Source organism: Plectropomus leopardus, chromosome 1 (genome assembly GCF_026936395.1).
Source record: "Plectropomus leopardus strain MGB_pleo_1.0 chromosome 1, ASM2693639v1, whole genome shotgun sequence".
Classification (NCBI taxonomy): Eukaryota; Metazoa; Chordata; class Actinopteri; order Perciformes; family Serranidae; genus Plectropomus; species Plectropomus leopardus.
The window spans coordinates 42,872,912-42,900,579 of NC_142176.1; the positions used below are offsets into that span (position 1 = coordinate 42,872,912).

Below are 27,668 nucleotides of genomic sequence, written 5' to 3' on the forward strand. Positions count from 1 at the left end.
ACTCCCGCAAGCTGGCTCCTAAGTTCATCGGTCCGTTCCCCATTGAAAAGGTCATCAACCCAGTGGCTGTCCGTCTGACGCTACCCCGTGCCATGAGAATTCATCCCACGTTCCACGTCTCCAGGATCAAACCGGTCCGGGAGAGTCCTCTGCAGCCTGCCGCTCAGCCGCCTCCTCCACCTAGGATCATTGACGGGGCACCGGCTTACACGGTCCGTCGCCTCCTTTGGTCCAGGCGCCGCGGCAGGGGTCTCCAGTACCTCATCGACTGGGAGAATGCGGTCCGGAGGAACGGTCCTGGGTTCCGGCTCGACAGGTCCTGGATCGCCGCCTCATCGAGGACTTCCATAGGCGTCATCCGGATGAGCCGTCCCGTGCTGCTGCTGGTCGTGGGTCGTCCGTTCCTGCCCGTTCTCCGTTTCCTTCCCCTGGCCCTTGTGGTTTGGGGACCTGTTCCAGGGGTTCCGTGCCGCCGCCAGGGAGGGATCCTCCTGCTGACGACGACGACGGTGACGGTGACGACGACGGTGACGGTGGCGACGACGATGACGACGATGTCGATGACGTCGATGACGGGGCTTCGGCCATGTCCGAGGAGTTTTGATCCTCCTTCCGGGCCCCCGCCGCCCGCCCGGCTTCTGTGACTTTGGGTTTGGGACGTCGTGGGCCGTCCCTTGGGGGGGGGGTTCTGTCATGATTCCTGCATTCTCCTCCTCTCCTTCACTGCCAGTACTTTTCCACTCACCTCACTCTGCTCTGCTCTACCTGCTAGCCACGCCCACTGCTGCAGCCTGCTCTCCCCTCAGCTGCAGCTCATCTCCAATCAGTGCAGTATTTAAGACTCTCCAGTTCACTCACTCTTTGCCAGATTGTTCCTCTGCCATGCATGACTTTCCAGCGTTCCTTTGCCAGATTTCCTGTTGCCGACTCAGCCTGTTCCCGACCAACCCTCCGTGCCTGCCACCCGGTGTACCTACCTGCCTTCTGTCCCTGCCCACGTGCTTCGCTTCGGCGTTCCGCATCTCTGACGGCTTCACTGGCAAAGACCTCCCCGCTCGACCACGACGATCCTTCAGCCTGCTCCTCGACGGTACCGTTGCATCCTCGGACTGTTTCCTCGGCTACGGATCTCCTGCCTGTCCCCGACCACGACCCAGCGTTTTCCCCGACGACGTTTCCACACGTGTTGTCGGTTCTTCGAGCTACGGGGTTTCCTACTCTCCAGCCACAGTGAGTTCCAGCTTCGTGTCTTCACCTCGTTGGATTACCAGAGACATTAATTGGGTAATTCACCCGAAGAACGGACTGAACATTTGTGAGCTGATCTTTATTTGTGCTGGCGAAAATAAAGCTTATTACCAACTGACTTTGAGTGTTGGCGTACTGCTTCTGGGTTCATACACACCCCGTTTCAGTTTTCTTATGGCGTTGAAGTGAGGCTAGCAAAAGGGAATGAGTTGTTCAAGGAAAGTGGGGCACTTCTCACTGTAACAAGGGAGATGGAAATGGGCATCTTAGACAACATAGCTCAGGCTGTTTTTTCCCACAAGGCTTACCCAAAGAATCTGGAAATTGAACCAGTGCCTGCTGCAGTAACTGAGAAGCACCCCTCTCTTAGGGAACCAGGAGCAGCAATAGGCTATCATGGGTGGGTCATGAGTATTAAATATAAGCTTGGCAACTATCGACAAAAACTACGATTGGCAGGCTGTAGTGAAGTCAGCATAAACCAGAAAAGAGTAGCAGACGGAAACAGGCGTATAAAGATAGCGGACAATCCAGTAAGGCAGACTGATGAATCTCTCGAAAGACAAAAAAAACAATGCACTGCAAGAAGAAACTAAAAAAAGACTTCTCAACAAGGCCCTCATTGACTCCAAAAAGGAAGTGATGTTTACTTTGCGGAGGAAGGAAATAGTGGAGAACCATTTGTTGCTGATGTCATGGAGAGGTGGCCTGGGCTGTTTTTTGGAAAAACAGGGAGGTATTTTTTTGTTTAATGTTTTTGTGCACAAAACTATCTTTAGACTGCAAAGATCTGAGTCAACTGTACATCACAGTGTCTCTTTACCATAGTATTATCAATGAGTACTTTCATCCCTGTTAGATCTGTGCAGAGTTCTTCAGAATAACTCAAGTGGAACTGAAGAAGACCTTCCTGTCATCATTGGATGCACACATGTTGCAGCTTATTAAGCTGTACAGATCATACAGTGGAACACTTGGAAAGGACACCAGGACCCTTCTAGATGCTTTTGACAAACAGTTAATAAATAGATGATAAATGTGATATAGCAGGGGTCCTCAGTTAGATTTGATCTGGCAAGCAAAGACTATGTGGAACAGACCAGGGTCATGCATTTTGACAGCTACTATTTAATTTAGTCCGGACATGCAGATTTTAACCGATGGCACGGAGACCATGAAATGTATCTAATGTGCAATTTAGCTCTAAGATTTATAATTACTCATTTTAGTTAGTATTTCTAATTTTTAATTTTACTTAACATTTTACTAGAAAAGTACATTTTTTGGCATGAAATGTGACTAAACAACTTTTGAAGCCAATTAATGCACTATAGAAACCAGCTTTTCGGTGTTTTGCAGTAGAAAACGCAAGGCTGAACAGGCTGACTATTTTCCAAAAGCCTCATTTTTCCCTATCCACAGTGATATATACTGTATATACGGGCACCAAAAACATGGGTAAGAATCTTGCAGATTTGTATACTGTTCAGGGGGGATTTTGTCTAATTTTTCATGGCAGATTTGCACCAGGTCCTTCACATGTCATGTCAAGGAAATTGTGTTAAGTCGTTTTTTGTCTTGTGTCCATGTTGTCTTGTGATTTCCTGTTTTATTTTGAAATCCTAACTCTCCTCTTGTTTCAGGTCACCTTACTTCCTCCCTTTGTGTGTTTTCCCGCCGTTGTGATTGTCCCTGATTGTCTCCACCTGTTTCCCTTTACCTTGTGTATATATAGTCTGCGTCTCCCTTTGTCCTGTGCCAGTTCGTCTTGTCTCGTCAGCCAGTGAACCAGCACCATATTCATGCCAAGCCTTGTTGTTTCTCAAGCTTTTGTATTGTTCAGGTTTGAAACCTATTTTTATTTTGATACTTTGCTGGACTCAAGTTTTCCGTTACCTCGTAAGAGTGAATTTTTGTTGATACTTTGTTTCTTATCTCTGAGTATTTTTGTTGTTACTTTTCCTCTTCGGAGTGATTTTGTGTTTTGCATTTGTTTTTGTAAGAGACTTTTTGCTGCCTTATTTAATAAAGTATTTTTTGACTTTTGATATCTGGTGTCGTGCATTTGGGTTCATTCCAGTTCAGTCTTGTCATCACAGTTTTGTCACTTAATGAATTAAAGGGTGCCTGTACAGTGAAGCAAATGTCTCCCCGTATTTTGCTCTGTTTCGTCTCTAATTTATTAACACAGAGCCAGAACATTTAAAAAAAAAACCTAGAATACTAATGTGTAGGGGTGAACACTCTGGAATGTAAATATTATTTTCAGTTTTGAATTTACTGACCAAAGGTATATTTTGAGTTTCAAATTGTATTGTTACAGAATAGGAGGGAAAAAAATTAAAACATTTATTTAAGTCCCTGTATGCTTGTTTTCTCTAGGATACAGACCCCGAGGACACATATGTCAAGGGAGTTCAACTTGGAACAACTGGAGTTGTTGAATATCATGTTGGAGCGATCAGCTCAAGTCCAAACATAAGGAGCTTTGCCCTTGTTATTGAGGAACAGGTTGTCCTGGATGAGGTGTGTGACTTCCCACATGCGTTTGCCCTTCTGTTTGGGCTAATCTACCTGGACAATCCGAGGGACTTGAGGTACACATTTGAAGTTATTCAAAAGGTGTTCATGAACCTTGGTACCCAGTGCTCTGCTTGGGTTCAGGCCTGAAACAACAATTTGCTGAAGTAGCTTGCCATGAAATTTCTCATAGAAAAAACCTATGATTCCTGCAGGATTTTCATTTGTGACTCAGATGTCATACCTTGACCCACTGCTGGTGGTATGAGTTGACCAAATTAGTCAAACTTACTCTAAAGACTTATGTACACTTTGCAGTTGTCATCTTAATTTGAATCAGCTTGAGTAAATTTGCAATGACAATACAATGATAACCTAAATACTGTTGTTTTAGGTTATGTTCATTCATTATTATTTTATTATTTGACAAATGTCTCAATGTTGATAGTGTACAGTTGCATTAAAATAATACTGCTACCAGCTTTTGTGTTTGTTTCCTTAGGAAAGGATAACCTGTGGTAAATGGTTGTTTTGAAAGCTTTGTTTCGATAGTACAGTTTCCAAGTGCTTTCATGTGCATTACACTAAAAAAGGTGAAATAGTAATATTAGATGCAGCAATGGTCAGACAGGCTACACAGTTTTGGCTAATCTCTGTTGTTGGCTAGTTCATCTAGGATCAAGATTCAGTTGTATACAATATATATATTGTATTACTCTACAATATGGTACATAGTTACTAAAGAAAGACTGAGGAATGAATCAGGAGGAATCAGGAATTTAGTAGAGAGAACCAACTGGGAGTGAATCATTAGGTAATGAATATTTAATAATTGTCTAATTTTTTCCTGCTTCCCACTTTCTTCATTAGTGTTTCCTGACTAACTCTAATCCAAACACTGAGCAACGCAGAACAGTAACTACCCATTCATTACTCACTACTTCAATAATAGTTACTCTTACTTTTTTCAATCTATACGAACACACAGTTTCCAGTTTATCAGATGTAATGATTTAAGCATTCTTAACTTAAGTACAAGAGTACATATGAGTGGTAATGTTAAGTTTGACAAACTTAAGATAGCACTTTGAGTGTTCTAAAAAAAATAATAATTTAAGTATTCTTAATACCCAATACCCAAGTAATTGTCAACTGGTATCATTAATTTCTGAGGCAGCGGCGCTCATCATTGTGCTCTGAGTAACTACTATACTACTATATAACTTACTATATTGGAAAGTCAAAAAGAGCCGCAAGATTCCATTTATTAGACTACCATTCAAGCTAGCGAGGCAAGCTTCTTCTGCCTTTTGTGCCACTGAGCAGCTCTCATAGGAATGAACGAGGCCCTGCCCTGATGGCTGTATCCAGACTTCAATACACCCATCCACTATAATACATCCATGGTTAGTACCTGATCCGTTCCGCCTGCCCAATCCATTCCTTGCATGCGCAAGCATTACGCCATCTTGGACAGCTACCTACAGCAGCCTCACTTGGACAAACAGGTGTTTTATCGTGTTTTATATCCTGCCAGATCCAATTTACGCACGTTTGCATGGTCAAACTAGCTACTTCCGCAGAGACAGAGGAAGAACTATGGACATCAGATCCCTGGCTTGTTCAAATGCTGTGCTACCATTTTGTATATACTGCATGAATTATTATTGTTATGCCTCTTTGGTGTAAATAAAGTTTTGAAAGCTTTTTGGAGACACAGAGACAGAGGAAGAAAAAGACTAAAATATATACCATGTTCTATTCATGTGTTTATAAATATAGCACAATTTATAACTGATTTGAAGTTATTTCAGTTATTTCAAATACATAATACAGAGTAAGCTACATGCCTAATGCAGGCAATTCATTGTGTTCTCTAAAATGTCTAAATGGAATAGAAATTTATCAAAATCAGCCCAACAGTTAGAATATGCACACTTCTGGTTTAAAACCTAAAATTTGAAAATATCAGAAATGGTTTCAGGATTGTCAATAACCTCCAAAAAGCACCCATAAAATGTCAAAATTGGCCAAGCAGTTGCTGATGTACTGTCAATATATATAATTAATGTAATAATAATAATAATAATAATAATAATAATAATAATAATAATAATAACAACATATGTCATTGAACTGGATGGTTTACATCAAGATAGGGATAGAAAATGTTTTGCGGGGGTTTTGACACTCACAAAAAAAATTATTTATTGGTTTACAGACATCTCTTTTCTGATGTTAGGCTAATGGAAAGTCTTTCTGGGCCAGTGTCATCATGTGACTGACTCAAACAGTGTAATTCCATTTTTGGCCACTATGTAAATTTTGCATCAACGCCTGGCGCACTTTCTGGGGGCTTGCAATGAGCAGCTTTCATAGGAATGAACAAGACCCTGCCCCCATGGCTGTATCCAGACTTCATTATAATTCCCCCCATTCGCATCCAACCCCCCCATCCCTGCAGGAGTCTGTTTCAGACATTTCCCAGCACAGGCAAACTCTGCGGTAAACGCATTGTAACTGCCTGGAATCTGGGACATTTGTGGACATTTTCGGGCGTTTACGGGTCCAATAATCTGGCTTTTCATGCAGTGTTTCTGTTGCCTCAAAATAGCAATCCTCCAACAGTGCACCTGTCTACACCCCACTTTAAGATTGACACGCCGCAGATGGCCACAAGTACATTTGTTGGATAAAGGACATAGGCGCCAGGTGTGAAAATGACAACTGAACCCTTGTGCTGTGCTATGCAGTGTCTTGCATCACAAGGCTTGCGCTGCCTTGCACTGAGCATAAGATGGAACCCTCAGTCCTTATCCAGATCTCTTTAATGTTACCATGGAGATAAAGAGGAAGCAAACCTGGCTGATGTTGCTGACATCAGGCTAACTCCTCTTTATGTAGCTGTACATTATTTAGCTACTTAGCTAGCGTTTTACTTACATTAGCTAACTTATAATATTACTGTATACAATGTAATGTGTCTGTGCAGATTGTGGCGGTCCCCCTGCCACATATTTTCACCATCTTCAAAATCTGTTTTTCTTTCAGCATAGATGAGCCTTGAACAGAGTATAAAGCTGTCAGAATGTAACATGAAAGGGGAAAGCTGTCGGTGCTGCCATGTACCATGCCTGCTCAAATGTTAATGAAGCTCTGAATAAAAAGAGATGGGACAATCAGGCCACAGTGATCTCTGAGCACAATCATAACCACTGCAATAGACTGCAATTGTAATGACAATGCTGTCTTATACATTTACTTTAAAACCCTCAGGCTGGTACAGATGACGAATAAGACAGCTGGATGTGTGTGTTTGATCCCTAAAACTGGGCATACACTGTACAATTTTAGACATGTTGTTATTTCCAACTCAAACTTGTTGAATAAATCACCTGCGCTGCAAAGCCAAAGCTCATGATTAATGTACATACAGAGCTCACACTGTATGTGTAAAAAATGCCCATCGGCCCCTGCAGACTGTCCTGGCTCTTGGCCGTTGTCATTGAAGATTAGTTAGAAATCTCAGGCAGGTATTAGCAACAATGCTAACAAAGCAGAAGCATGCTGCCTTGATAACCTGTGCAATCCTGTGTGCCGAAACCTCCAAGAAAAAGAGGCACTGGCACATATGGACTCGCAGATGGCTTGGAGGACATGAATAGTATGGCTTGTCCTTTTTTTGCAGAGAGAACTAGAGGAAAGCTATGCTAACGTCCCTTTTTGTACAGTTGCTTTAAGCTATAAATTGCACTTCCTACATTATGTCTGCTTGTTGCTGACATTACTCTTAATAAGGGGACATCCAGCATTGTGTTGCCATGGCATTGTCAGTTGCTCTGTTTGCCACTTCACGCAGGCACAGAGGGAAAAAAAGGCACTGACAGTGGGGAATCGACTTGGGGCTCTGCTTCAACATTGTGAGAACCTGAGTCGGCCAATCAAATTTTCTGACATGTCAGAAATTCATCCGACCATTCGTCTGGGAGCAGATGTATAGTCCTTGCTCCCCCTGTACACTGCACAGCAAACAGCGCCTGCTGAAGCTGAAAATTCAGCCTAACTCAACGATGAGTCATGCAGCTCAAAGATCAGGTCAAAAACGAGCTAAAATCGTACAGTGTGTGCTTCGTTTGATTGTGTGATATTTTATATAGAAACATCCATGTGACATGTACATTTGGGTTTCATCAGTACTCAAGTCCAATATGATGTTTTCAGGCAGTAGTTGACCAAGACCATTTTATGCCAGCTTTTCTGAAATTTCTGTCAGTCTTTTAGTCCATTTCATGCCAAAATAATTCTACAAAACAGAGAAACTGATTTTAGACCACATTACATAAAATATTATTGGAATCAGAAGAGGCTTGTTGACAGCAAACGTAGCAATGATAACTGCTGGCATCATTTATTCCAATTGTTGCAGAAGTCTGCAAATCAAACTGCATCATATAAGCAGTGGTTGGCAATATTGGATGTGCAATGTTTTCTAGAAAGCCAAAATCCGCTGCATACTTAAAGACACAGAGCATAGTTGGATACTAAAACCCACACACTCACCCATTCCTTTGGTGTGGTTGAAGTCTCCTCGTACTATCTTACAGGAGCGTGCGTCTCCATTACAAACCCCACAGCGGTCCTCTTTGGCTGAGGAGCCGATGATGCCATCACAGCCAATTTTCTGCAACAACAAAAGAGTGAAAAACAGTAAAACAAAACAAAAGTCTAAGGAGTTCCTACAGTGAAATCAATGTGTGTTTGTTTGTGTGTGTGTCTTTTGTATAAATCCTTATTTCCAATGAATTAAGAAATTATGTGCGGGGTAAAATCTGGGCCTGTCCTGGTGTCATATGCAGTTCAGCCACCAATCAGAGGGTAATGCTATAACTTCAGGAGTAAGATCCACCAACCTCTATTTTCCCTACCAATAAATTGACATATTGGTGGTGTGATTGAGTCCTCAACAAGTCATTTTTCTGATAACACCAAGCTATAAATGAGCCATAAATGTATCTGCGAAGAGCGGCTGTAGAAACTTTCAGCCTCATGTTACAATTCCTGCAGCCATGAATTTTCTCAGTGCACTTGCAGTAATCCAAACTGTGAGGGCAAAGAAGGCACATGCCCACAGCCCTGACGGTCCTGGACTTACACTTATAAAGAAAAGCTCAACAATCTGTGTCAAAAGGAAATGAAAGAATGTAAACACGGTTATTGTTACTTCCACGCATCTTTAAGAGGCTGTACCTGGTTGAGTTTTAAAGATACAGTGATGATGCTGGTATCATATGACACTAGACAACTTGAGGAATCCAGTGGTTCCAACCATGTCAGCTTTTCAGTAAGGTGGGGAATAATGCTCCAAATTTAGGCTAAATTTTGGTATTGGAAAAATGGCATGATCATTTCATAGGGGTCCCTTAACCTTTGACCTCAAAATATCAGAATGAAAATGGGTTCTGTGGGTACCCATGAGCTGCCTAGTCCCCTTTACACACACCACCACTTTATGCTAGTCCCATGCAGTTTTTGTCATTTGATTCCTAATCAAGACAATAAGGTGAGAATTGCTTCACCTTTTTAACATGGACTTCAAAACTGTTTTGTAATGCAAAATAATGGAGTTTAAAACATGAGATCAAAAACAGTAATTTATCACAATTAACTTTAAAAATTCTGTGATTACATTATTGTACAATACAACCATGAAGTGCAGCAGTGGTGGTATCAGTCGGTCAAAATTCTGTGTTGAGCTAAAACTTCATACCTACATTGTAGGAATCTGCGACAGTACAATACATGAAGTTTTAGACTGAGGCAAAATAATATGTCAGATTAGTCAGTAGAAGTTAGACAGAACACTCTTTTGAGCACTTCCTCAGAGCCATTAAAATAACTTCTAATCTGCGGATTTCAGTCAGAAGTTGCCAGGAGTGGATATTGTAGAAAAAAAAAAATAATATGTTGACAGCAAATGTGTTGCAGTTTTGGGTGCAACACCCAAAAATGACTGTCAGGCATACAGAGGCAAACAGCTGGGGTCAGATGCTTTGTTTGGGAGAGCTGTATATCAAGGAGCAGAGCAGTGGCCCTAGCAGAGAATCCTGTAGGAGTCTGTAAAAGGATCCAGTACGAACAACAGAGGAAAGGTGTGATCACACAGAAAAGAAAAATAATTAATATCACAGATAGGGAGCAGTAACTGCTGACAGGTTTTAGTAGACAACACAGCTCAGTAGCTTGCCTGCATCGTCCCAAGTTTGCTGAATCAGAGAGCCATACAGGGCCCCTCTCCAGCTCAGTCAGACTTCCAGGTTCCTCCTCCAGCCAGAACGTCTATTTTCATAGCTTCACTGAATATATTTCTTTCCCCTTTTCCTGTCTGCGTCCTTTCTTTCTTCTCTCTCTCTCTCTCTCTCCTTGCCAGTGTTTTCACAGCATGCCTGAGTCTGCATGCCAGGCTTAGAAAAACATCCATGCCTCCTCCTCCCTCTGTAACATCAGTATCTGACTACTTCTTTTTGTCTGCAACTCAGATTCTCCAACTGCTGAAGTGCTTCTCCCTTTCAGGTGAAAGTCAGAACATGTGCTCAGCTTGGAATGTTTTGGCAGAGCCCAGCAGATTGGGTTGGTTTGAGTGCTGAGCTTGGCAGGTGTTCGCTGGGTTTGCAAAACTGCAAACATAAAGGAAGCAGAACAGAAGATGACAAATGTCTTTCAATTTAGCAAGAGACTCTATTGTCATCTGTCTACATTCTGTGTAGTGCATAGAGGGATGAAATTGTTTTTTCCCAGGTCCCAGTGTAAAACGGAAAAATAAAAGAATGAACATAAGATACCATCAGTAACATACAAAAACAGGTATTCAATGAAGTAGTGATGGCCAAATGAAGCCTTGTGAACCGTTTTCTTTCTTTTCTGAGCCAACTGGATGGCGATATTGTTAAAAAAAAAGAAAAGAAAAAAGGTCAAGCAAAGGCAATTTTATATGCTTTCAACTCTTTGTTGAACAGAGAGTGCCACCTAGTAGACTCAGAAAAGAAAGAAAATGGTTCATGAGGCTTCATTTGACCATCAGTACAATGAAGTATTTGTCACATAGAATTATACAAGGTACAACCCCAGTGAAATGTGATCCCATTAGCTCATTTTACTTGTGCACTGTAGTTTAGTCCTTCTTTTGCCTCTAATTCCATTGTTAGCTGCTGCGTCATAATTGTCAGTGTTTATGGGTGGTTCTGGTAATCCACGGTCACCACTTGTGGAGTTCAGTTACACCATCCGGGTATGTCACGTGATGCCCACGGGCCCAGAAAGACTTGTCCCCATAGAGTTACATCAAAAAAGAAAGTAAATCAGTGGATAATTTTTTGTGTGCGAAATGACTAATTTCATTTTCTAGATTTAAGCCATCCAGTTTGATAACATTTGGAAAGTCTAAAAGAGTGGCAGGATTATGTTTTTTAGTCCGCCATTCAAGCCAGCGAAGCACTAAACCGGAAGGCAGCTGCTCCACTGGTGGAAGTCACCCGCACACGCAGCCATGCTTGGCCGCCATAAGTATCTCGTGCACACGCCTCATGGGCTGTAAATTCAGATATTCTGTACCCAGAAAAAGAGATTTTTCAGCTTCATGGCTATGTCCACTGGGAAAAACATCCATAAGAATATCTACATGGAGAATTCTGCAGATATATTTTACACATACACAGAATAACATCAACAAATGCATGCAGAGCAGAATCAGACACTTGCAAATAACAAACATTCAAAAGAGAGCACTCAAATTTTCATCACCTTAAATCCAGCCCCTGAGACAGCCTCCATTTAAAAGTCTTCAAAACCCAACAGTTGAGCCAAAAAGAGGCTCCAATATCTGATGGTGGTTAGGTTAACTGCCCTCTCTCAGGCCATGTGTAGTGTCTCAGGCTTAGAAAAAAAAAGTGTTCCTATGATAACATTGTGAGAACGATCCTTGTGTACACAAATCCAGAAAAACAACCCAAAAAAAACGCTGTAGTATGCATGCCAGGCCAGTAGTTAGCGGTGTAACTTTGTTATGACACACCATAGAAGAACACCCTCGTGCATAACATGCAGTTATGATGTAAATGCTCTCACAGGGTCCACAAGTTTCAAAAGTTTGCCTTTTCAGGCCTCCAAAATGCCTTTGTCGTGTGAACAAAAGGCCAAACCACAACTAAAGTTAACACTTCATGCAAGAACCGCTGCAGTGTAAACGGCCCCTCAGACACACTGACCAGTCTCACAACAACACTGCTCTCCAAATACCAGTGAAAGTCAAGTCAATTATAGTCTTTTAGTCAATTATAACTCAATGTAAAGAAAGTCCAAAGCTGATTAGAATGTTGAATTGGTGGGTTATCTCTGCTGTCAGACATAGAAACAGATACAGATCCTAACCAAGTACAGGCTCAGTGACCAAAAACTGGCAATTGAAAAAGGAAGACAAAAAAATCATGGCAGCCAAAAAAACAACAGAATGCGTGGTCACTGTTCAACAAGTGAGGCTGACACACAACTGCACTTTCTTCTACCATTTAAACTATTGTTGAACATTTATTTCAGCAAGCTCAAGTCTTTAATTTCAGTTTTCAAACAGCTAAGTGAGCTCTCAAAATCAAAAATAGTCAGAGGAAAAGGAGACAGAGCATAGCATGCTGCACAGTATGTACCAATATGCCACAAACTGAGAGACAGTGAATGACCAAGACACACTTTTTTTTGTTTTCATGTTGTTATTGAAATGTATTATCCTTGATACTTTTGCAATAGTTTTCACCTGACATTCATGCCAGTTATGCATACTGAAATGCAAAAAATAAAACCCATGAGTCATTACTAGACTGTAAGTTGAGATGTATGAAGTAAGTATTTTGTGAGCACATGTGCGTCACGATAATTGCATCCATATTTGACATTTTGGACCAGTCTCTCTTGCTCTCTTTCTCTTTCTCTCTTTTTCTGCCTTGGCCACAACGAGGGGGAATTCCTCCCAAATGTACTGGCATCCAACACTTGCAAATAAACACAAAAGACTGACTGTAGTTGGGACCCTCCACAGGGGAGGAAGCTGTGGATCCACTTTACCACTGGTAAATAAATGCTAATGAATGAGGTACTGTATCAATTTGCTTAGGAATATCCCCACAATTCAGTTTAGTTTCTGTGACTTCAGTGTATTTGTGGACAGCTGACTTGAGAGCAAAGGTACAGTGCCCTAGGGATGGCGTTTTTCTGCAGGCCAAACAGGACGTGAGCTTCGCCCCTGTTCGCTAGTCAAAAAGACTATGGGATTTTTCAATGGGTTTCTGATCATTGCAGAACTAAGCTCTGTGGTAAACAAATGCTTATGATACATGTTTTGCTCAGAAACGGGCCCATTAAGTTCACTCCTAGCAACTCTCTGCAATTTCCTTGCAGCTGTCATGTTTGAGGCTCTGACAGACTTGACAGTATTGAACAAAAGTCTTGACCCTGAAGCTCATTCTGGATCAGCATGCCAGAGCTTGTCGCTGGACCCTTGAAGGTGATCAGTCAAGGGGTCCTTCTGGAACATCTGCAACATTTGTGGGCGGAGACTCAGGTGTGAGTATTTGATAATTATGTGTTTTACCTCCTTTTCTTGTATTCAACAGCTTAAGTAAAATTTCTGTAGCTGGATGTCCCACCGACATCCAAAACAGTGAACCAGTGCAGCTGTGGAGGACTGCTTGGACTGTACTGACTGGGATACTTTCAGGACTGCCACAAACAGTCTGGATGAGTACACAGAGGCTATGACATCATACATCAGCTTTTGCCAGGACTTGTGTGTAACATCACGCACTACAGTGAGTTACAACGACAAGCCCTGGTTCACAGCCAAACTCAGATGGCTAAGGCAGAGAAAGGAGGAGGCATTCAAGAGTGGGGACAAGGAGGGCTACAAAAATGCTAAATACACCTTTAGCAGGGCGGTGAGAAAGCCAAGCTATTCTGAGAAACTGCAAAAAAAGTTCACGCACAGGGACACTGGCTCAGTCTGGAAGGGCCTCAGACAGCTCACCAGCTAAAAGCCCAAAAACCCCCACTCTGTGAATGACTTGCGCCTCACCAACGACCTGAATGAGTTTACTGTCACTTTGAGAGACAATGGGACAGTCCTGAAACCATCCCAAATGATGATTCCACTCCACAACTCACCGCCCCCACCACAGCAGGGGCCCAGGACTCCCACAAAGCAGCTGGACCGGACTCTGTCTCCCCCTCCACCCGGAAGCACTGCGCCGATCAGCTGTCTCTTGTGTTTACAGACATTTTTAACACATCGCTGGAGACATGTCACGTACCAACCTGCTTTAAGTCCTCCAACATTATCCCTGTCCCCAAAAAACTAAGGACCACAGGACTCAATGACTACAAACCTGTCGCCTTAACCTCTGTAGTGATGAAGTCCTTTGAGCGTCTGTACTGTCACACCTAAAACTCATCATGGACCCTCTTCTGGATCCCCTGCAGTTCGCATACAGAGCCAACAGTTCTTTAGACGACACGGTCAACCTGGCCCTCCACTTCATCCTCGAGCATCTGGACTCAGCAGGAACCTATGCCAGGATCCTGTTTGTGGATTTCAGCTCTGCTTTTAACACAATAATCCCGGCTCTGCTACAGGACAAGCTCTCCAAGCTGAATGTGCCTGACTCACATGCAGGTGGATCACAGACTTCCTGTCTGACAGGAAGCAGCAGGCGAAGCTGGGGAAGCATGTTTCTGATGGCAGAACCATCAGCACCAGCTCCCCTCAAGGCTGCGTTCTTTCTGCTCTCCTCTTCTCCCTGCACACAAACAGCTGCACCTCAAGTCACCAGTCTGTTAAGCTCCTCAAGTTTGCGGACGACACCACCGTCAGTGGACTCTCTCTGGTGGGGATGAGTCCGCCTACAGGTGGGAGGTTGATCATCTGATGACCTGGTGCGGCGAGAACAACCTAGAGCTCAATGCTCTGAAGACAGTGAAGATGGTAGTGGATTTCAGAAGGACCACTGCCACCCCCATCACCCTCTGTGAGTTTCCACCATGGAGTCATTCCGCCTCCTGGGAACCATCATCACCCAGGACCTCAAGTGGAAGCTGAACATCAGCTCCCTCATCAAGAAAGCACAGCAGAGGATGTACTTCCTGTGGCAGCTAAAGAAATTCAACCTGCCAAAGACAATGATGGTGCACTTCTACATTGCCAGCATTGAGTCCATGCTCACCTCCTCCATCACAGTGTGGTGCGCTGCAGCCACGGCGAAGGACAAGAACAGGCTGCAGCGAATCATCTGTGTGGCAGAGAGGGTGATTGGCTGCCACCTGCCATCTCTCCATGACCTGTACACCTCCAGGGCCCTGGTAAAATTGTGGCCGACCCTTCTCACCCTGGACACAGACTTTTTGAGACCCTCCCCTCTGGCAAGAGGCTGCGGTCCTTCAGGACCAAAACCTCAAGACTCAAGAACAGTTTCTTCCCCTCTGCTGTCACCATCATAAACAATACTCCCCTCCCTTCACCACCCACATGACACAGGCTCTAATCCAGCCCCAGAGTCTGAAAACAATACATTTTTGTTCGCCTAAATACTATTTAAATTCTATATTTTTTTCTTTTTTTTTTTTAAATTTACTTCCTTTATGTTGATTGTTTTGCACAAAAACACCAAGTTCCTTGTATATGTAAATGTACTTGGCAAATAAAACGGATTCTGATACTGAATGTGGCATGCACTGGGTCTCTGGATTTTAATCTTGCATCCACGGAATATCCCCATCTTGGGCCTTCTTAGGCCCACACCAAATCTTCTGGTATGATTCAGCTCTTTTGTATCTTTTACAGTTTTTAAGTTTTGGGGATTTAAGTTTTATGCTCTTTTCAGACGATTTCTGCGTTTATAATGGAGTCAAATGCAGACGGAATGTTGAGGTCAGAGCACGTGACATCACTAATGAGGTCCTGCACTCTGGATATCTCTGTCTCTGCTCGTTCACAAAAATTTCTCAAACAAAGTCTTTTCCTGCCCACAGTTTAAGGTCTTCATACACAATTTGTACATCACAACACAGGCCGATCGGAGAAAAGTTTGGAAGCCGACAACTCAACACAACTGGCTCAGTGCTCCTACAAAGGAAGGGAGACCCAAAAAATTCCCCAGTTACTCCAATACAAACTGAGATGAGAAATTGCTGGAAATTTGCTGTTGCAAGCTTTTTCTTACGCAAGGATTTGGAATATGTAGCAGATATTTTTTCAGGTTCAAATTTCATATTTCTGCGTTCGTTACGACCTCCTTTCGCTTCTCGTTGTAATATTTCGACTATTTGGTGAAAGGTGTGGCTATAAAATAGAGAAGTTTGACAGGGACATTTCCATCAAATTCAAATGCCTCCTTTGAGCTGACCTGACAGCAGAGGGGAGAGGAGGGGTGCACCTGGGCCATTAATTACCATAGCAACAGGCACTTATACACACACACAGAGTGCCATCCTGGTGTGTGCGTGACTTTTCCAATACAAAGATGCCATTTAGTGATGTCTCTTTCACTTGTCCACTGGTAATTAATAGTTAATTGACCATACATATTGCCATCATTGGCCCTTGTGCCCCCTCAGGTGGAGGGGGCTCTTAGCTGGCCCTTGTATATATATATATACTACTGCTTAGAATTTCCTTTTAAAATGATAAATTATGCGATTATATATGTGGACATGGAATTAAATAATAAATAATGCAGTAAAAATGTTAATTTCCTGACCTTTCAGAAATGTAAATAGTGTTTGCTATATTGAAAACATTGGTGCAAATTAAAAAGACCATGGTTAAGTCTTATAGTTCTACAATGTAATAATTATAGCAAGTTAAACAAATCAGCCAATACCAAGTGTCAGAAATTCCCATTTCTTGTGAAAGCAGCACAGTTCATGGCTGTCCCCATGCATACCAGTTATTGGCATTTAAAATTTCAGCTATTAGCCAATGATATCTGATGACGGCATGTGATCTGACATCTCCGATAGGATGTCTCCTATTGGTCATTTCTAGCTGTGTCCAAAATCTTCCCCTATCACTGATATAGTGCACTATATAAGCTGTGTTCCAATTCAGGGTCTGCATCAGGATGCATTTGAAGGTCAACTCAAACAGTTGCTTTAGTAAATCTGAACTTTAAACAACTGTTAGATGACTGTTTTTGAGATTAACACTTGGTTTTTACAGGCAGTTTCGCTGGAAACAATGCTGTTGTTACAAAAGTGTAATGTGCCTCAACCCCCCACCACTCTCAGTTAACTCTGTTAGTGCTGCTGCTATTGTGAGCACTGTTAGGTGATAGCTGACAACTCAGCCACCTTCATGTTGACAACCATGTGCAGAAAATTCCGTCCCTGACTCTAATTCATAGATATGCTCAGAATGTCATATAAAGCTCTTTTTATTTTTTTGACTTCAGATAGAGAGGCTAAACTTGGACAAAGTTCAGTGTCATTATCTAAGTTAATTGATACCAAAGTTAGTTGTAGTGGCAAATTTTAGTATGTGGTCATCCACAATCGTAAGTGATTCCCTGTATTTTCTGTCTTTTTCCTGTTTTAGGTTTCCTTTGTCCATCATCGTCAAGACAGAAGAAAAGACAGTGATAACATAATAAGTTTTCATGTTTACATCATATTCATTGTTTAGGATTAGAGGATAGTATTGGATTAGGTTAGATTTGGTTTACAATAGTTTAGACTTATTTTAGGTCAAATTATTTGTACAGTGTAGTTTGTTAGCTTAGTTTAGAACACAGTAGGACAATTATCAAGACAACATATTAATTTTGCCATTGTTAAAAGTTTAATACTTTTGTTGAAATTAATATTTTTGCCAAGTTTCAAGACTAGAATTTAAAAATACAATATTTTTGTATTTTTAAATGGCACATGTTGAAGCCAGTTTCAGAACTTATTCAGTTTGTCTGAATATTTTTTAAAAAATGGCTGCGCAGTAGAAAAAGATGAATGCTTATCATCGCTGATAGACTTAACATTTTTTGTAAGAATTATATTTCATCATTGATTTTTTTTTTAAGATGCCAATGAAGGGGAAGAGATCCCCGGCCCAAAAAGTGCACTAGACAAGGCTCTACCTGGGAGATTCAGCGCCAATCAGCCCACCCAGTTTCAACAAAACAAGGTATCTAAGTAATTCATCCACAGCTTTCTATTGCAATTCACACAATGGTGTGTGTGGGTAATAAAAATACAATCTTTGTGTAAGTTCATACTGTAAGCTTCACTTGGTGTTCTATCATATCCGAAGGTCAAAACACTTCCACCAGTCAAAATGTGCTGGCAAATGGAGAATGCACACAGCCCCTCAAATTCTCCAGCAAACAAGGTGATTTTTTAGAACCAAACCGTGATATTTTAATTGCCAAGTGGCTACAGGGATTGACATTATGTAAAACTCTGCTGAATACATTTGTATCATGTGTCATCAGCTTCCCAGAGTACAGTCATCTCCACAGCCAAGAAACAGCTGGATGACAAAAGATACACTCTCCTGCTCTCGCTCTCCAGCTTAAAAGGTAGCTTTTGTCCCATTATACAGAGGGACATCTTTACAATACTTATTGTCTTGAGTTTAATAAATTTTGCATCCTGTGTTAGCAAATGGCCCAACCACAGACACCTCCTAGAAGCTTCTGGATAACGGATGATGCACCCACCTGCTCCCATTTTCCAACTAATAAGGTGATTTTCTTTCTTTTTTTTTTTAAACAAACCTTGATATGTTAATTGCTAAGTGGCTACAGGGTTTGACATTATGTAAGACTCTACTGAATACATTCTCATCATTTGTTACCAGCTTCGCAGAACACAGACACCTCCACAGCCAACGAACAGCTGGATGAGAAAAGATGCACCCTCCTGCTCTCACTCTCCAACTACAAAGGTAGCTTTTTTCCCATTACACAGAGGTACAGCTATACAATACTTATTGTCTTGAGTTAATTTTGCAACCTGTGTTAGCAGATGGCCCAACAACAGACAGGTCCAAGAAGCTCCTTGATAACGGATGCACCCACTGGCCCCTGTTGTCCACCTAAAAAGGTAGGCTTTTTTCCTTTACAATTAACACACAAGGGACAGACTTAAAACATTGTCTATATTTCATACACATAAATGTCAACCCATCTTCAAAATATTCACAACCAAAACCAAATTAGCAATTACAGTTAAAGAGACTTTGTATTCTTCAAAGTGCAACATGTACCGTCTGAAGACAAACCTACACCTAAGACACCAACTGATGCAAAAAAAAAAATACACAAAAAAAACAAATATGCCATCTCTTCAGAATTTCGGATGAAAAATTTGCAGACTATGAAAACTAAATATGTCCAAGACTGTCATTACCGCAAACAAAAGCTGTTATCATACAAACAGTGTTACACACACCTCATGTTCAAGGAAAAGCAAAAGTGCACATGTTCAAGAGGTACCAGGCTGATCCTCATGTTCGAAACATAAAGAAACTATACATTATTACAAAGCAGGCCCTGATTTTCAAAGGAGACAAAGAAAATATTGTGCAAAAAGGTACAAGTCAGATCATGATTTCCAAAGCAGGAAAAAAAAATACATGGCCAATAGGTACAACACACATCCTGAATTTCAAAGCAGACAAAGAAAATATTGTCCGAACAGGTACAAGTCAGATCATGATTTCAAAAGCAGGAAAAAAAAATACATAACCAACAGGTACAACACAGATCCTGATTTTTCAAAGCAAACAAAGAAAATACATAACTAACAGGTACAACACAGATCCTGATTTTTCAAAGCAAACAAAGAAAATACATAACTAACAGGTACAACACAGATCCTGATTTTCAGAACTAACACAGAAGACTCATGGCCCAGAGGTATGCATGTGACCAGGAATACCGGCAAAAACTCAGCAAGCAAAACGTTCAAACCAGGTATCACAGTGACCTGATATTCAGGCTGAGTCACATTCGGCACTATACTCAGCGCAAAAGAGACATGTTGGCTTCCAATACTGCACTTCACAATCATCACAAGTTGCAGTGTGCACTCTGAATAGAAAAGAAATACAGAAAGGCTGTCATCCCCCACCAGCATAGTTCTCAGCCTGTAGTTCAAGCCCAGCCTGTGATGAGCATGGCGATGCAAGCTGCAGTATCTTTATTCTCTGAAAGAATTCAACATGGACCTGCCCGTGTCTGCACAATGTGCCAGAGGACTCTGTTTCCTAATCAAGTTAAGCACTGCAACAGGTCAAAATATGTCAAAACAGTCATGTGGTAGCTGCTTGCTTGACAGGAAAATATGTTCATGTTTGTGACTCTGAATGTTCAGCCCCTTGTACCATTTCGCCAGAGAATGCAGGAGTGGATCTGCCACACATATGACAGCTACGTGAAGAGAGGAAGCATGTCATCCATTTCGATCGCAAATAACCTGGAGCTGGCAGCGGTCCCCCCAGAATTGGTTGAATTAAACATGCTTGAAAGACAATTGATTGCGAAAATCCTACGATTTTATCCTACGATCCTACGACAAAAATAGCAGTACACAGTGCTGCTGTGTGTGTACCATTAGAGGTCAAAGCAACAGTGAACTGTCTCCCAAGACCCGTCAGCGAAGCCCAGCTGTTGCAGGTAAAACTGAAACAACACATCAAGTACAAAGGGCATCAGCACTTCTACACAGTCAACATGAATAATGTGCTGGCTGCACTAGCAAAACTTAAAGAGACGCTCTTAGAATACAAAGATATATCTATTGATGAAAGTGCTACTTTTGACAGTCTCCCAGACGACCAGACAAATGATGCAGAGGAGACACACCTAGACTATCCAGATGCAAACACTGCACATGCTGAGCAGCCCATTCACCCAGAGGAAAAAATGATGTCAGAGATGGAACTCACTGCTGATGCAAATAGTAAACAGACCGACCAGTCCAAAAACGCAGAGAAAGAAAAAGAGGAACTGAGACCTGGTCCAGCCCTGGACACTTGCATGCAGCCAGCTGACATATCGGAGGAAATTTTATCATATGGTGATAGAATATTCGGCATTGCACCCGCCCAAGGAAACAGACCAGTTGGCTTCTTTTCCATACCAAAACTAGAAGCCATGGCTTTTCCAGTGCAGTGTCCAACCGGAGAGAACACACTAGATGAGGCCAGAAGAATTAAACTGTCTCCAAGCATGTACTTCAATGCAAGGCTGTTCTCTGTAGATACCCGGTTTGCAAATGACCAGACTTACCTATTCTCACAGTTTGTGACAGAAACACACATGGCTACAAACAGCATGTCAGTCCAACTGCGTAAAGGTAAAACAAGCACCACAGATGGATGCAAAATTTCCTGCGAGATGCTTCAAGATAAACAAGAGGTGGAAAGACTGATAACAAACAAAGATGCAACACGCTTCATGCAACCTCTGAGAGGCACCCCAGTGTACTGGGAAAAAACACTGAAAGATCTCAATGCTATGGTCAGGCAGTTGGGAAAGCCTACATTTTTCCTGACATTTTCTGCAGCTGAAATGAGATAGCCTGAGGTCATCGATGTGACAAAAGCACAACAGGGTGAACAAGTCATGGGGTGAGTGGAGTTTCAAGCCAGAGCAAGCCCACACATTCACTTGCAGGAGGTCTGGGTCAAAGATTCACCTCAGTTTGGAGAACATTATGACATTATGACATTATCGGACATGTGCAAGTTTATTGACAAATTTTTGTGTCGGAGGTACAAGTTTGCAGCATAAACCACTCTAAATCATGTAAGAGAGGCAATGAGGAGTGCAGGTTCGGATTTCCAAAACTGCCCATGGAAAGAACCACTATCTCCTACCCAGATTATGATGCCCCTGATGATGATGATGATGACAATGCCATCAATGATAAGGATAAAAAACAAAGCAAAACTGACAAAAAACCCAGAGGCAAGGACAAAAAGTCCAAATCCAATGAAAAAACTCTTCGAAAAGAACAAAGGGAGGCCAAGGAAAAGCTGAAAACAGTGAGGAATTTGCTCAGTGACCCAAAGCTCTCATTTAACAGCTTGTCTGAGCTGCTTGAAAAAATACAACTTGACCTACGGAGAGTACAGGAAATGTGTCAATAATCTAATCAATGGCAATAGCATAATGCTGAAGCGGTAAACCAAACGACAGTTGGGTCAATGGATACAATGCAGATTTGCTGAGAGCATGGAACGCTAACATGGACATCCAGTATGTGCTTGACGAATACTGCTGTCTTGCATACATGATGTCATACATGTCCAAGCTGGAACATGAGATGAATGAATTCCTAAATCAAGTCATTCAAGATGTGCAGAAACAAGATGTGAATGAAAAAGATGAAATGAAGCATATAATGCAAGCATATGCTAAACGCAGAGAGGTCAGTGCCCAAGAGTCTGTGGCACAGACATTCAGCTTGCCACTGAAAAAGTGTTCATGCAATGCCGTGTTCTTACAGACTGAGCAAAATGCAGTGAAGATGAGTCTTTCCATGAGCAAGTCACAGGAGATGGCATCAGATGCAGAGGAAGTGTGGATGTCAGGAACACCAGAAAAGTACACAGACAGATCTGCGACACCTGAGTGTGAAGGCATGTGTTTGGCTGAATTTGCCTTACAGTACAGGACTCTCTATGGACAGCAACTGAAAGCAAAAATGACATTCCCCTTTTGAGTAACAAAGGACGCATTCAAAAAAGAACAGTTGGAAAGCCTGCCGTCATCAGGTTTCCCCGCTTCTCAGAGAAGAAACAACCAGAAAAGTTTTACAGGCGATTGCTGAAACTGTATTTTCCACATAGATCAGACAACAACCTGAAAAGCGAGGAGTTTTTTTTATTTTATTTAACCTTTACTTAACCAGGTAAAGCTTATTGAGATATAAAATCTCTTTTTCAAAAGTCAAGGCCAAGAGGCAGCAGAATTTTACAGTACATAACATGAGAATTAAAACAGTCATACAATTAAAAAAAATAAAGAATAAAAAAAAGAGAGTTTAAAAATTGTTCCGTCTGATTTAAAAAAAGTGACAATGCCCAATGCTTTTGAGTTCTTTGGTTCTAAGAAGTTCAACGAACCTGTCAATCGGGATCAGGTCTGAAAATTTTAATTCAGCTTGCAGGGAGTTCCATGCAGAGAGAGCAGAATAACGAAATGCCTTTTTACCAAGTTCTGTGAGGACATGAGGGGCAGTCAGAGTAAGGCAATCATTGGATCGTAGACTTTAATGTCCTTGGTTACTAACAAGGTAAATTCCAAGATAGGATGGGACCAAACCAAGTAGAGCCTTATAAATAAAAGTCAACCAATGAGTGGATCTTCTGACAGACAGGTATGACCATTCAGCTTTTTTGTATAAAGTGCAATGATGGTTCCGATACTTGCATCCAGTGACAAACCTCAAAGCACAACAACAACAGTATTCATTGAACGTAAACATGTGACTGTACAGTACAACTCCATAATCAAGCAAAGGAAGAAAAGTTGCTGACACAAGGTGTTTCCTGGCTCCATGAGAGAAGCAAGATCTATTCCTAAAGTAAAAGCCCAATTTTACCATAAGTTTAGAAACTAAACTTGAAATGTGATTCTTAAAAGTTAGACGATCATCAACCTGAAAACCCAGGTACCTATAACACGAGACCAATTCAATGGATGTACCCTGGCAAGTTAACCCGGGGAGATTATTTGGCAGCAAAGTAGCCCTGGAAAGCAGCATGACCTTAGTCTTGCCCGTATTTAAAACTAGCTTCAGCCTTTGCAGACGGGCCTGAACAACATCAAAGGTCGACTGTAAGAGAGTGAAAGCTTATACAACAGACGATGCAAAACAATAAATTATTGTGTCATCTGCATAAAAATCATAAAAGGCATCTCACAGATTGTTGCAAAGATAATTTATATAGATAGAAAACAAAATGGGCCCTAACACCGACCCTTGTGGTACCCCCTTTCAAACCTTCAGAAATGTTGATGAGGACCCTGCATTTTGGACACACTGTGTTCTACCCAATAAATAATTTCTAAAACCAAGGAACTACATGTTCGGATAAGCCTGTTTTGTGCAATGTATCAATCAGGATATTATGATCCACAGCATCAAACGCCTTGGATAAGTCTATAAATAATGCTACATACACTTTCTTTAAGTCCAGTGCTTCCATGATGTCATTTAAAACCACAAGGGCCACAGAAACTGTGCTATGTTTTTTTCATAAAGCCAGATTGGTACCTTGATAAGATGCTATTTTTATTGAGAAATTACTTCAGTTGAATGCTGACAAGTCTTTCGAATACCTTTGCTAAAATGCACAGCTTCAAAATTGGCCTATCATGTAAGCAGTTCTACAAAAGCCATCGATACTATGGCTATGAAGTCAAACCCTGGATGATGCAGTGAAAGAACTTTATGAGGGACATGCCAAAAAACTTGATGAGGCATTTGAACTGATGGTAAGGCTAGGTCCAGTTTTGAATGCCTGGGGCACCTTTGCACCCTTTGAAGTGGATTGTTTGGAGTGCATCGCTAAGATCCAAGCTATGAATCCCAATGATCAAAACAAGAGAGGGGATGTACCGGACTACCAAGTCAATCGTGACAACAGTGTAGCTGTACCAGAAATAGAGGCACCAAAGTTGAGCCCAGACTTTGTAGTTGTATCGGAGCCTCAATGAAACACAGGCATCCATATTCTACACTGCACGTGAATGGTGCCTCAGGTGAGTCTGGGGCCACAATTCTGTACAGTTCTTCTACTTTGTCTCAGGAGGAGCTGGCTGTGGAAAGTCCCATGTCATTAAGTACATATATGAGGAGGCAACCAAAATTCTGCATCAACTCCCCAGATTCCGCCATTAAGCAGACATGTCCATGCCTGCAGTGCTACTCACAGCCTTCACTGGAACTGTGGCATTTAACATCTCAGGAAAAACTCTGAACTTTGAAACAACCATATAAAGGACTTGGAAATGCACTGGATGAACTGAGAGCATTACTATCCAGTGCAGAAATTCTCATCATCCGCGAAATATCCATGGTTTCCAAAGATGCACTCAGCGACAATGAGAGTTTGCTCACCCAGGCTGTCATTGACATGAAAGACTCTTCACCTGATGCTCTGTGCATCCAACCAACAAAGAGGTTGATCAGCACAATTCTGCCACTGTTGCTGTTCTTCATTCTGATTTTGTTAACATCAAGGGAGAGAATCATACAAAAGACACCACCACTGGGGAAATGAAACACTTGGGCTCTGTCAAAGCCCAAATAGAGATTTACCTGACTGCATACAAGCTGCACCTGGAGTACGAGTTATGTTGATCAAGAATCTGAAGGTTGAGGATGGAATAGTTAATGGGAAATTTGGAGTGACAGGCGAGCCAAATGGAAAAGTGCATCCAAGCTTCTTGGACTTGCACTGGACAACCCAACGGCAGGACAGAAATTCCGCAAAAAAAAAAAAAATAGAAGGCCCATCAGATATTTTGGTGTACGTAGAGAGAAGTGAGGAAAGCATGAGAAAAAAAGGAGTGGTTCGAAGGCAGTTCCCAATGAAGCCGGCCTTTGCATGTACAGCTCACAAAGTGCAAGTCATGACAGTGCAGTCTGCAGTGGTGTGTCTGAAGTGTGTGTTTGAGCCTGGAATGGCCTATGTTGCCCTAAGTCACACAACGTCCCTTCAAGGACTGTCCATCACTGACTTTAAAGAAAATAAAATTTACGCAAATCCTCAAATCACCACTGCACTGCAAAATATGAGGCAAGTGTCATTCCACAGCACAAGACCCCTGCTGACCCATGTGCAATTAGTAGACCACTCAGCCCAAACCCTGACAATAGTTCACCACAACACACAAGGATTGCCATCACACATTGAGGACATAAAATGCCACCACGAACTGGGACTTGCAGATGTGTTATCTGGAAGAAACACATTTGTCTGGATTCTTTGTTTCTCCAAAGTTCCAGTTGGAAGTATACAATATGTTTGCACGCACCAGACAGGTCTCTTACACAAACTACCCAGACATGGCAACAAAAATGGAGGTGGAGTTGCAGTGTACTGTGATGAGCCATGTTCAAGCAGAGGCCCGGAGATACCTGCACAATGTGACTGATCTTGAGTTTGTAGTAGTCAAAGTCCAGGCCCCTGTCAGAGCACTGATTGCGGCTGTTTACAGACCACCAAATTTCAGTCTCAACAAGTTTTTGCTAAACATGCAGAGCCTCTTGGACTCTTTGGACATGATGAATCACCAGCCTGTCATTGTTTGAGCGGACTTTAATGAGGACCTTTTCTGTAAAGGCAAGGCTATACAAGAGTTGATTCACTCCAGAGGTTACACGCAAGTCATCATAGCTGCAACAACTGATAAGCAGATACTGACTGATAAAATTTACATATCTCAACCAGATGCCTGCCTCCAATCTGGTGTACTGCAAACATATCATACTAACCACAGTCCTGTTTACTGTGTTGTAACTCAGTGATCACATTACCAGCCAATATATACTGTTGATATAGATGTTAAAAGTGCCAAATAAGGTGTCATTTTATTTTGTTGGGTGCATTATAATCTGTAAAATCATTGACGTTTTCTAATCATGTTTGAAACTTTTGTTTGAAATTTTGAGTTCCACGTTACACTCAAAATTTGGCTTTTCTATGCATGTTATTTATTCCTCTGGCTGTCATTTATGTCTTTGTAAAATGGTTTTCTGGTTAATTGTATCAGCTGTCAGGTGGGCTTTTACAAACCAGAACCCTGTTTTAAACTTTTGTTTGAAATTTTGAGTTCCACATTACACTCGAAATTGATCTTGTCTCTGCGTGTCATTTATTCCTCTGGGTGCAATTTGTCTGTGGTAAATGTGTTGCTGGTTAATTGTATTGGTTGCTACAAACCAGTAGCATGTTTGATTACTGTCACAGTGGTATGTATTGGCTGGAAATAGTTTTAATGGCACAATATCTGTTATTATCTAAACTTACTTCATAAAAAGCACATTGCCAAAATTACAAAGGAAGTAAAACAAAGTGAGTTGAAGAAAGTCTGCAGAAGAGGACAAAAACGGGTCTACTGAGGACAACAGCATTATCTCCAGTGATGGTAGATTCCAGTTCCAGTGATGCAGATGCAGACAGGATAGGGACAGCAGTTCGTGTGAGGAAGATGCAACCACAAAAGAAGTTGAAGTAAATTCTATGCTAAGATGCGCATAAAATTGCACAACACATCTTTGTTAGTGTTTTTCAGTCAACTTGTCACCTATTGAGTATTCTAAGAAAATTGTGCCTTCAATGCTACAGCTTATAGTTCTCAGAAAAACACAGGATGACTTCAAGAATATGTTCTGTTCCCTGATGTTTTTTTCATTTTTTTTGCTAGCCACCCAGACCATGGATGTATTATAAGGAAGTCTGGATACAGCCGTGGGGGCGGGGCCTCATTCATTCCTATGAGAGCTGCTCAGTGGCGCATGAAGCAGAGAAAACTCTTTTTCCGGGTTTAGAAAAGTGTAAAATACCCGGATCTACTGGCCCATAGAGCATGCGTGGAAGTGATTAACGACAGCCAAACGCGGCTGAGTGAACCTGAACATTGACTGGCTCGCTCACACAGATGACCCGAGTGCTCGAAGCGAACAGCGCTGGTGCACGAACATTCCTCTCATAGTAGCTTAGCTTATTAGCAACAGTAGCTAATCGGCGGTATAACGACAGCACTGTTGGTTTTAATATTTACGTGATTATCAGATAATGGTATATTTATCTCTGTCTCTCTCTACACACACACATATACATACAACTCATC

The 27,668-nt window shown here is 41.8% G+C and overlaps 1 protein-coding gene across 2 annotated transcripts in view; it reads right to left on the bottom strand.

The window, feature by feature from the left end:
- adamts17 (ADAM metallopeptidase with thrombospondin type 1 motif, 17) overlaps positions 1-27,668 on the bottom strand; it is a 144,859-nt gene that overhangs the window by 35,069 nt on the left and 82,122 nt on the right. For both annotated transcript variants that reach the window (XM_088081458.1, XM_042485175.2), the window contains exon 15: positions 8,329-8,449. In XM_088081458.1, the coding sequence (XP_087937584.1) occupies positions 8,329-8,449 (121 nt within the window). The remainder of the gene's footprint in view (positions 1-8,328; positions 8,450-27,668) is intronic.